At 36.0% G+C, this 12424-nt stretch overlaps 1 protein-coding gene across 1 annotated transcript in view; it reads right to left on the bottom strand.

Moving 5' to 3' along the window:
• The window catches only part of Naaladl2 (N-acetylated alpha-linked acidic dipeptidase like 2), an 890024-nt gene that overhangs the window by 676690 nt on the left and 200910 nt on the right, over window positions 1-12424 (bottom strand). The window contains exon 2 of the mRNA XM_032898601.1: window positions 1065-1566. Coding sequence (XP_032754492.1) covers window positions 1065-1566 — 502 coding nt within the window. The remainder of the gene's footprint in view (window positions 1-1064; window positions 1567-12424) is intronic.

Raw genomic sequence — 12424 nt, 5'->3', positions numbered from 1 at the left:
CCGGGAATGCTTAAGCAACCATATAAACAAGATAATCAGTTCACAGGCACTGTGTTTCCATGTGTCACTTAGATATGTATTCAGTGAGAGTACTAGAATTCATCAGCTGCACTGTGCATCATACATCCTCAGTGTAAGATTTCCCTTGAAGATCACTGGAAATGCATATTTGCCAGCAAATCTGCAGTCATAAATCACAGTGGCCTACAACAAACATTCTGGGAAAACAGTCCTGCTGGATGCTATCCTTGTACAAACAACAAAAGGGCTGTTTGTTTCTCCTATATGTACGTTTTTCTTCTTCATCCATTTTACTATGTATATAAACAAGGAAATCATTTTAAAGCTCAGTATGCACCAATAACAAAACACTATCTTCAAGTTGTCACATAGGGGACACTGGAACTCTTTTAACAACTCAGATTAACTCCTCCCTATGAAGGATTTATTACATTTCAGTTAAAAAACAAAACAAAACAAAATAACAAACACTACAAGCAAACAAACCGAAACAATACATGCTGGTCCCACAGCCATCCATCAAGTCACCCTCAGTAGGGAGCGGAATTTTTTGGTCTGTCTGATAATTGGACCCTCTGTTCAAACAGAGTGGCTACTTGAAAGGTGGTGTCTGTGAGGTATCAACAACTCCTAGTTTCCCCATGAGTAACGTATAGCAGTTATCCCATAAAAAGATTGATTTCATTTTGATACCATTAAAAATTTTAACTATATGAAAAATATTCTAGTTTATATTACCTTTGTTTCCAATCATCTTTGTATCTCCACATGGTCTAACAGGGTTTCTCAAATGGAGGACAAGCTTAGGCTAGAGCCATTGTAGTGATGGTTACTGTTATCAATTCATAAAACTACATCATAAATGGATATTGCAGAACTCTGAGCCATAAATCTGAATCTGTGCATTCTTCCAGAACTTTCTATCCTAGGTATAAGTTGTGTCCATCCACTTAAAAATGTACTTATACATCCAATTCAAGCTCTACTTCCAAATTTACTTCCCAGGAAATACATCCCAACAACATTCATTTCAACCCACCTACCTGAAGGATTTCTTAATATCTTCTGCTTTGATTGTCTTGAGAATATCTTGGTATAACTGAGGGTTATTTGTTCCTGATGGTGAGGCATCAGAAGGACAATTCATGTGTGCATAGTAACCTATTATAATTCCAAAAATAAATAGGGCTGTAGCTATGCACAGTATTTTTAACAGGTAGCAAAAGTTGCAATGATTGTTCTTTGGTGCAGATCTTGTATAGTGAGTCACACAGTCAGACTCTTCTTGAAGCCTCTGGAATCTTCCTTTGGGTGAAGTTGCTGGTTGGATGGAATCAAGATGGAGGTCTAAAGTCTCAGAGTGTCCCAAGTTCTGATGCTCAGCATTATCTGTTTGAAACTGGTCAAAGCTTGGCTCTTCCAGTTCCTTCTCCATATCCCACTCTAAATCAAGGGCAGTGGCTTGAAGGTCATCACTGTCTAAGTACTGTGAATGTCCTGAGGTTCTTAGATCTGCCTTGACTTTATGATAAGCCATCTTTTTACCTATGGAATTAAAAAATGAAAATTTTTACTTTATTAACATAAGTAGTTTTTCTTTAAAATTGAAAGTCAAATCAAAATATAAAACAAACAAGCCTATTTGTATATATAGAAATTTAATGCTTAGTGTCTGGACAGATGGCTCAGGCATGTACAGCTCAAACAAAAGGTATATGTTCAAACTCCAATACTCAGGTTAGAGGGCTCAATGTGATGATGCAAGCCCCTGACACCCTAGCACTGGGGACTTGAGGAGACACAGGATGGCTGGTGTTGCTGGGCAGGTATCTTAGATAAATATGTTTCCTCCCCACCCTGTCTCAGTATGAAGAGCAAGTGATAATGCTAGACATTTACCTCTGGCCTTCATATCCATGTGCACATGTGTGCATGTACTGCCCCCATATTCACATCACACACACACACACACACACACACACACACACACACACACACACACACGAAGTGGACACTATTAGTTTCTTTGGAAAATCAGTGATGTCAAGTGATGTTTGTCTGGGTCATATAGGTGAAAGGATGTTTTGATATAGAAGACACCTGAAAGAACACTTGACGAAGGAGTATAAATATGACGCCAGAGATAGTAGGAAAACTGAACTTTTGTTTGGTTTTCTCCACCTCACTATTTTTCACTAAAGACACACATGAATTGAGTCCCCTTACATAGTGTTGTTGAGCTCCATTAATGGTAACTCCAGAGAGAAACTCGCCAAAGAACTGTTCATGAGGTTCCTGAGACAGTTGTCCCTTCTACAGCTTTGTGTCAGGCTGGTGGGCAAGCCTTGTGAAATATAACTGCTGGTTAGTGTGTGGTATCCACTTGGACTGAAGCTGAGGTTCATGTGTGGTATCTGCCTGCCTACACGACTGGTTGGAAGCTGTTGAGTTATATTTGGTATATATATGAGAGCTGAAAATATGTAGTAGGGAGCCTATAGAAAAAGTATTAAAAACTACAAAATGCACACACACACACACACACACACACACACACACACACACACACACACACAAACACACCCAATCTCTGCAGTCATAGAGAGTGACTGGAGTACACAGATGTTCATTATGTGGAAAAGTAAAGTCAATTTTAACCATGTTTAGAAGCAACAATAAACAATTTACAGATACATGCAGTAAAGCAATGACTTGCTTTCTTAGAGAATAGGATACAAAACTTATGCATACTTTAGCTACTTCTGAAAACGAACTTAAGATTAGAAGAGGCAAAGTAGATCAAGCAGTATTAATTCTACAGAACGGCAAGCAGTAAGAGGCGATGTACCTAAACAGTCACAGGCCAAAAATCAAGACTGGAAAAGGTTAAGCTATCAAACAGGACAGAGGTCCCAGGTCCTATCACATGAAGCAGGCCAGTCAGTGAACATTAAGTAAAAATCCAGGATGTCATGTGTTCAAAGCTCAAATCCTTTGCCAGCTTGGGAGGGTTTAGTTTCATAACCTGGTGAGCGTCAGATGGAAGTTTTTCTCTCTTACAGTTTTGGGTGTCCATCCATTTTGTCCTGCAGTATAGTTATTAGGAAAATCTGGCTAATTAACAGTCGATGTTCTCAGTTCTGTTAGCTACTATAGCATTATAGCTGAAGATTCATAATGTCCACATCATTTGCACTTATGCTTGTTGTATACTAGATGTCATCTTAGCTAGATATTGAGGTTCTTCATCAGGACTTATGACATTTATGTATCTCTAGGATACAGTTGGAGGAGTAAAGCACAAAGCTCAACTGATAATTGATAAGTTAATACTTAATGGTAGCCACTGGCAAATCAACAGTAACAAAGAAGATAAAAGCCACGACTACATGACAGAAAATAGCATTAGCCACAGAATCCTGACCATTCACAGGGTGACTCATAGAGACCCAAATAATAAGCATGCTCTGAATTTTTAGAAATATTACACATATCTTAATATCCAATCATGTACAATAAAATATAATTCTAAAAGTCTCCTTTGCTACTTTATCAAATAGGATTTATTCTTATCAACAACTGACCCCCAACAGAGTATGTCATTTATATTAGTTCTCAGGAGAGGCAAGAAAGGTAAAGATAAATGGGTCCCTCTTCTCACTTGGGATAAGACAATCAATCATAGGAGACAAATCTATACAAAACACTCAGGAACAAATGAAATGTGCTAAGTTTTCCTAATAGAATCTATGGAGAAATGCTTTTAAGATTTCTTCTTATTGTGTAATACTTTCTAGTAATGTACTTTGATCATATTCATTTGCCTATCTGGATATTTTAGAACTCCACCCTACATCCCTACTCACCCAGCTTTATGACCTTTATGTCCTTACAGCTTCTTTGTCTGGTTGTTCACACAATTACTCTTGGGATTAATTGTTCCGCATGCTTCTACAAAGGAAGGGGTCATAAAGCCTTAAAGGAACTTACTCACACTTGCAATTGCTTAAAAGCCCTCAGTTAGGGATGGTCACCTTCCCAGATTGAATGCTGAGATCTAGTTCTGGCTTGAACTTATATAGATGTTATGCATGCTGTCACGCCTGCAGAGTGATCATATCTGCAACAGCCCATTGTGTCCATAGAATAACTTTATTGCCATCAGACACAGCCTAGGGCTTTTGCAGGTTTTGTGTTCCTTCTTCCTCCATGATCCCAATACCTTGGAGGACAAAGGTATGCTTCAAGGTACCAATTAGGGCTGAGTTGCCTACTATCTTTTATTCTCTTCATTTTGACAAGTTCTAAATTTCTATCAATTATCTATTGCATCAAGAAGCTTCTCAGATGAGGGTTGAGAGAGGCACTAATGTCTGTATATAGTGATAAGTCATTAAACTCATTTTACTATGATATTAATTTAGAGGAAGGATAGAAGTGAGTTCTCACATAGGACCTATGACCCACCTAGTAACATGCTCTTAGCTACAGTTATATTCCCAGTTAGAGATTCCATTGAGGTAATTTAGATCCAAAGAGACAAACTTCAATTGCATTTTTTCTTGTATGTGGAGGATAGTTTTGAATAATTAGATCTGTGTGATTCTTGTGGAATACCCATAGCATTCAGGGAACATGTGAGAGACTACAAGGGAGGACTCTGAGGGATGGAGAGTTACAATGTGATGGTATAAAGGGGAAAGAGGAGAACTTTATAACTGGAAGTGTTAAGTGAGGTGGAGGTGAAGTAAATATTCAGGATGTGGTAATGAGGACTAAAGACCTTTTGAAAAAGGTCATATGGGAATTTACTTCTGTGGAAGCTTACACACACACACACACACACACAGAGAGAGAGAGAGAGAGAGAGAGAGAGAGAGAGAGAGAGAGAGAGAGAGAGAGAATTTAAATGAAGTTACCTATAACAAAAGGGTTATATACCAGTCAACAAACTGCTACTAGACACCAGAGGTTAATAAATACCAGCCCTGTGCCAGGATTATTTCTTTTTCGGTTGTTAGTCAGTGAGGTCCCCAGAGACCCAGATAATGCAGGTTATTGACATTTTTCTTGGTTACCTGTACAACTGGACAGTAAGCCCTCGTAAAAGAATATACCACATATTTGGATCACAGAACAATGTAAATAATTATTTAGGAATGTATATTCTTAGGATGGGAGCAATGGCTCAGAACTTAAGAGCAGTTACTGCTTTTATAGAGAAGCCAAGTTCAATTCCCAGTGCTCACATTATGGATGACTCCCATTTCAGTGTATTTGACACTCTCTTCTGACCAGCTGCCTTTGTAGTTTTATCAAAAGGAGAGGAATGTGAAGCAGGAACCTAGACAGGGAAAATATTTCAAAGACTTAAACAGTGTGAGCACAGTTCCTTTGCAAGTCTTAGAATGATCACATGCCACAGATACTGAAACAAAGCTAAAAGAGGACTGAGAAATGGTCAAGAGATTCTCTGAAAACCAGGTCTTCCATCTATAGAGTGAGCATGGCCACAGCCTGGACCCGAGCTTATCTATTATAACCCAGGGCTCCAATCCACAAGGTGAGCATGGAACAGCCTGAACTTAGGCTCATCTACTGCTCGTAGATTAGATTTAAAGAGTTGGAAGCAATATTTCTAGATTTAGAGCTAAAATAATAAGTATAAGAGATTGAAGATATAAAATGAATTATACATTGTAGCATAAGTATGTAATTCTGTCAAATATTGTGAATGATAGGATAAAGTAAGGATATAATAAAATAGCCATACATATGGACTACAGTTTGGTTTGTCAATTTGTTTTAATTTGCATTTAGTCAACACTGTAGTGTGAATAGGAAATGTTTCCCATGACATAGACAGCTGGAGGTCACAATGCTGTAGAACTTTCTGCATTTGTGGCCAAGCCAGCAGTCATAGGGGTGTGGACATGTTGTTTGAAGATTATAGCCCTGCCTCACTTCTGCTCTCACACTTTTCTTCTGATCCACAGAGATGTAAAGAGACACTCAGCAAGCTCTTCCCACCACAGAGACCCTAGCTTTAAAGACTTCCCTATTTTGATGGATTAGATGTCCTTGAACAATGAACTAAAATAAATCATTTTCCCTTTAAGTTGTTTCTTGTCAGGTATTTGATCACAGTGATGACAGAAAAGAACTCATAAAGTCTATGTATCAAAACAAAACTGTGATCTATTGAAAACCATCAAGCAGTTGTTATTTGGAAGGCGTTAGAGCATCAGCAATGGTTCCATGAACTAATTTTTCTTTCACTCACTCCATAACTCTGGACTCTTTCCTAATATAATTTTCCCACGCAATTAAGAAAAAGTCAGACATTTGCGCAAAGTTGATTTTTTTGTTTGTTGTTTTTTCTTCTTCTTTTTTTTTAAACCGATGTGCTTGCTTTCTGCTTTTGTAATTCAGAATAAGCACATAATGACACTATCAGGTCAGTGGCAATTTTTCAGACATCTTCAGTGATGATTGATTATGAAACAGAGGCAGACACCAAATAATACTTCGTGTAAATAAAATATTTAAGGTAAAATATAATGTAATCTGAAAATTGCAGAAGTAGCTGAAGGATTCACTCTGCCATACCATTGAGTAAACCAGAGTCCAAAACTGAATTTCTTATTCAGACAGTAAAAGGTCAGCTTTGGGAACTAATACTTCACAGTGACCTGGGATTTCATAAAAATATGACCACAAATTAGATGATAAGCTAATGACTAATATTCCACAAGCCACTTTATTTTAACATACCCTATAAACTGTAGCTTCTTATCACAATGGACATAATTCTTTTTCTGGTTAAAACATCACTCAATTGCTAGCATCATGCTATGGTTCAATATCTCCTATGTTTCCTTATGGAATTGATGTCAACCTTGCTACACTCGTTCCTTCTTTCTGCTAACTGCTTGCTCACAAGAGATCTCATATGTGCTCCTCACCCTGCTATGCCCTCCTTGCCCCTCCATGCCCTCCTCACCCTTTCATGCCCGCCCTCAAAGGCTATGTTCTTTTCTCTGTAAAGAGTTACCTGCTTCATTGGGACAATTCCTTTGAAGGATGTCATATACTGTGATCTATTTATGCCCTCATACCTTTGCTTCCCACCTCTCTCTGTTTACCTTCTCATGATGTCTTTAAACATTTAGCTCATATACAATTGATGAATTTGGTCAGTCGGTCCCAATGACATTATCTAGATATTTTTTTCCTCAAATCTTACTGAATAAGAATCACTCTCTGTTCTCTCCCTCCCTCCATCTTTGTTTTGGTTTTAATATTAAATGTAAAACATGGCTTATCTGAGTGAAGACTTGGCACATGAGAGCTATGACAGCACTGTGAGAATTCTAATTCTGACCTCTAATATAAACATTCAAAGTCATCTCTCTATGAATCATTTAAAAACGAACTGCAAGGGTGAGAGCGAGTTTTCATCTCCAGCCTGACAATAGGCATTCCATCACAGGCACATCAGCAATTTAACGCTCTTCAAGCATCAGGCAGCGCCATCAATTAGGGTGTGATGCAGATACAGATATTAACTCCTCACCATGATGGATCTCTGCGCTACATCCTCACTACCACTTTTAGACTCATTACACACTAATCATTTTTCAGCAAAATCGATCTTCTGTAGGGGGAACACTACCTGGGTCAAGTCACTGTGCAGTCATCCACCACATAAACATCAGAAATACTTCTAGAAAATTTTCAAGGGAATGAGTCCATGTTAGCACATAGAGTGGAAAGTTTTCACCCTTTTCCTTAAAAAAGACACATACACACACATATATATGAAAATATGTAACCATTAAATATATGTTTTATATGTATGTAGTATATAACAAATATTTATATAAAATAGAAATATATAATGAAAATATACATATCACATATGTTTCTATGATATTTATTTTATACATTCATCTATAAATATAAAGACAAAATAAACCTGCACATATTAAACATACAAGTTCATTTTAAATTTTTTCTTTTCTTACATAAAATATTAAAGGTATTTTAGAACTTTAAAATTTATGTATTTTCTCTAGCATTTTATTTTCACATGACACATATTCAGTGAACCAAATAAAAACATATTGCATTATATATTCAAAAAACTAAATTTTTAAAATACGTTCTTTTTTTGAGGAATCATTAATAGTTCCTTGACCCCCAAAGTTCTCGGTAAAATAAAATCACTGTCCTCTGACAAGCAAGGAAATGACATAACTTATTGACTTTAAATAATACTTTTAAATTTCAAACGAAATGAAAAAATTAAGTTTTCAAGACAATTTATAGATATTTGTCATATATAATTACATAACTGCTATTTACACTTCTTATGTTTATATTACTCAAGCATGAGATCTACTTAAAGTAGACCACTTCAGTGAGTAAAAAGTCATACAAAAACGGAAGACTTTAAAATATCACTCTATATGCAATTATTTATTTTCTATTTCTATGCCAAAGACTATGACCAATAGCAACATGGGAAGAACAAGGTTTGTTTTGCTTCCATACACAGTATGACCAAAGTGCAGCACTGTGGGAAGCTGAGGCAGGAGATCGAACAGAACATAAAACTGAAGGCAGGAGCCAATGCAAAGGCAGTGGAGGGGCACAGCTTATTAGCTTGATTTTCCAGGCAAGGGGTTGGTGCTGAAGACCAGAGAGCTGGAAAGGTACTCCGATATCAATTATTAATCAGGAAAATACCCCATATAGCTGCCTACAGGCCAATCTTATATAGGTATTTTCTCAGTTGAGTTACCTCTTCTCAGAAAATTTAAGCTTGTATCAAGTTAAAGAAAAAGATAAAAGAGAAGAAAGAAAGAAAGAAAGAAAGAAAGAAGAGAAGAGAAGAGAAGAGAAAAGAAAAGAAAAGAAAACAAAAGAAAACAAAAGAAAAGAAAAGACTAGCACACCAAAAATCTCTTTAAGAAATACAGTGTGGTATGGACATTTCTTCTTGTAAAAATATCGACAATATCCATACATTCTATAGTATGAAATCTGATCTCGACTCTTTTTTAAAAATGTTTTATGAAAAGTTGATACATTGTTTTGATTTCAATAAATCTTAATAACTTAGATAAGATAGCTCCAGATTAAGATTTTTATTAAATTAATATGGTGGCACATTTTGCTTCTAAATACTCTTAAATTTCTATAAGAAAAATAAAGCTAATTCAATTTGAATTAAAAAGAATTTTCAGGCTAATATGTTTGGATCAATAACATAAATTTGCAGAGCTGAGATGAGTTAGTAGGTAAAATGCTGTCAATGCAAGGAAGAGAACCTTGGTTCAGATGCCTAGCACCCAAATAAAAGCCAGTCAGAGCAGGGGGAATGTAACCTCAGGCTCAGAAAACTGAGACACAGGACTGTTGGAGTTCATTAGCCAGTCAGTCTTAGCATATGAATGAAATCCATGTTCAGTATGATGGAGAGGACATTGTAGGAGGACATCTGACTTCTATTCCTCATGTCCATAATTTTATATATAAGCTGATGCACAAACAACTAAATGAACAAATCTATACCAACTATATACACATATACTAACATAAACAGAAGGAAGTTACACATGTGTTCTGTATATAAGCATACATTTAAAAATGAACATATACTAAATTACATAACATTTGATAGATTTGTACATTTAAAACTAAGTCTATTCCTCTGAATGTGATTTTCCTCACATTCTTATTCTCCAAAAGCAGATAAATTACATAAACATAAAAGGAAATATAGTAGTGAGTTGGATTTTTCAAGTGTAAAAATTAGTTTTGGGCAGCTTCAGATCTACTTTAACATAGTACCTTTTGAGTACATTAAGGTAGTAAATGAATGTTTTAAAACATTTAAGCAGCAAGTGATTCATTTTTAACTGTGTGTCTGAACATTATGTATACATGTACATGTAAAAGTAGAAAAAGATAAAATAATGATTGTGTCCCTGTAGATAAACTTACAGGTCACAGTGTGAGGATCTGAGCTCAGAACTCAGATCATCTGAAGCATAGTTAGTAATCTTAACTACTGTCCAGGACCTGCAGCCTATGGTATGTAAATAAATAAAATAATTAATTAATAAAAATAAAATGAAACATGACATCTCATGTTTGAGATGAAACAAGGTATCTCAAGTCTTACTAACAGGACCTAAATACAGTGAGGAATATTGGAAATGATGTTCTACTCTTGAGTGTGGAACACCTCTTAACCTACACTATGGTACGGAGAGGAAAGAGTTGTATTTGACTAATTATTACAGAGATGAGCTAATCTTTAGTCTTTACTGAAAGAATAATTACAAAAAGGAAAGGATTTTTGTATTATGTTAAATATTTCCCTTTAATAGTCCAGGAATTAGCAACACAATTATAAACATACTACATATATATATGTATATATGTATATATATATGTATATATATGCAATATGTCCATCATCACATATTTACTGTTATGTGTATGTGAGTTTGTTTACAATAGCTTGTTAAAGATGACTGACTTGATTCACTGACTTTGATGTTTCTAATGGTATTTTAACTCAATATCAAAGATATTATCAATGAGTAATACTGGAACTAGAATGATATTTCAACACTTTCTATGTTGTAGAAGTCATTTAATAGGTAAGATAAATAAATGGCTCTAGTAGATTGATTTTAAAACATGAGGTAGACTGTGAATTTCCTATGACAGTTCTATGATAGACTCTTCAAATACAGGCAGAGGGTATTGATACAGTATTTCCTCGAGCTTTGAATGCCAACTAGTTTGTTGGTTTGAGAGGATTGATTTGAGGAAAGGCATGAAATTCCTGTTCCTGTACCATGAATTCAGGTGCTATGTGAGTGAATCATATTACACGCACAAGCATTTCAGAATCTCAGCTTCAGAACGGAGGAATATTGGTCATTATGGGGAAGAAGTCTCTCCCTCTACCTCTCCCTCTTCCTTCTCTCTCTCTCCCTCCTCCTCTTCCTCTCTGTCCCTCCCTCCCTCCCTCTCTCTCCCTCCCTTGCTCTTCCTCTTCCTCTCCCTCTCCCTCTCTCTTCTTGACCACTGCTAGATTTTTCATTATGTCATGGATGGACTCACACTCATATACATATGAGACTCACTAATTATTCTAAGTGGATTATAAATGGACATTACATTTGGAGAGGGCCTTGTTGGATATTTCATTAGTATGAAAAGAGGGAAATAGCAGATGGGTGTGATCATATTTCATTGTATACATGCATGCCATTCAAAAGAAATAGGAAAATTGATTTCAAACAAATGTTTTAATGGTACAATCTCTCATTGAAGTAGGCTTTATTCTTCATTCATTTTTAATTTTAGCATTCAATATAATTGTTCCCACTATATCGTTCCCAAACCTACATATCTACATACTGTTCTTTCTGCTCTCGTCAACTACCTCATCCCTCTTGCTCCCTCCAGCTCATTCTCCTCTTCACCCTAAACTGTCTTTCCCTTTCTTTTTTTTTTGTGTCTTGTCACCTGTTAATTGCCTTCTTTTATCTCTAGAGCCCATTCTCCTTTAGGGTAAAATCAGTAAACCACAAATTTCTCAGCATCAACCTATCTTGTACAAAGAAGCCTGTGCTTATGCTATGACTTTTCTGTTCTTGAAATCTGTAATGATTTTTAATCACAGAGCAGAATAAGATAAAAGTATAAATACTAATTCAGAAGATATTTTCCTGGTTTAATTTCTTACTACAATGAGGTGATTTTTCCATTTGTGGTTTTGTCATATGACTTTAACAACAGACTCCATCTCAAGAAATGTACGTAGCCCTTATTTAATTGCTCTCCTGGATATCAACTAAATAAAATAAATGCTTTACTAAATTGTACAAATGGTATGCAAAGCAAGAGGAAATTATTTTCCTTGCTTTATGTTTTTGAAAAGAAGTAGTCAAAAATACCCTCTAAATTGGGTAATAATAACTAAATGATGGGAGACTAGATAATTAAGTTGGAGAGAATAGCACGAAAACTGAGTTACCATGGTTCTTCCTAAATGATGTGTGAGGGAACGCTTCTGGGATGTCGCATGTACAAGCTATAAATTGCAAAATGCAGACAAAACCATTGACAATAAAATTGGTCTAATCCAGCTGGCTTGTGCATATTTATTTTAGACTGATTACATATGTATGAATATGTGCCAGTTCCCTGGGGGTCCAAATCTTTTTGTGGTATGAGCTCACTGCAGTTTGTGTTAACATATCCTGACAGGGAAGTTGAACCCACAACCAACACTGTATTGAAGGAAAGTTTTTTTTCCATATCAGAAGGACATAATTCAATTAAGGAATGGATAAAAATAGAGTTCAGTAACAGA

This window comes from Rattus rattus, chromosome 3 (assembly GCF_011064425.1).
Source record: "Rattus rattus isolate New Zealand chromosome 3, Rrattus_CSIRO_v1, whole genome shotgun sequence".
NCBI lineage: Eukaryota > Metazoa > Chordata > Mammalia > Rodentia > Muridae > Rattus > Rattus rattus.
The sequence above is the reverse complement of the archived record's forward strand: the minus strand, read 5'-3'. Positions and strand labels throughout refer to the sequence as shown.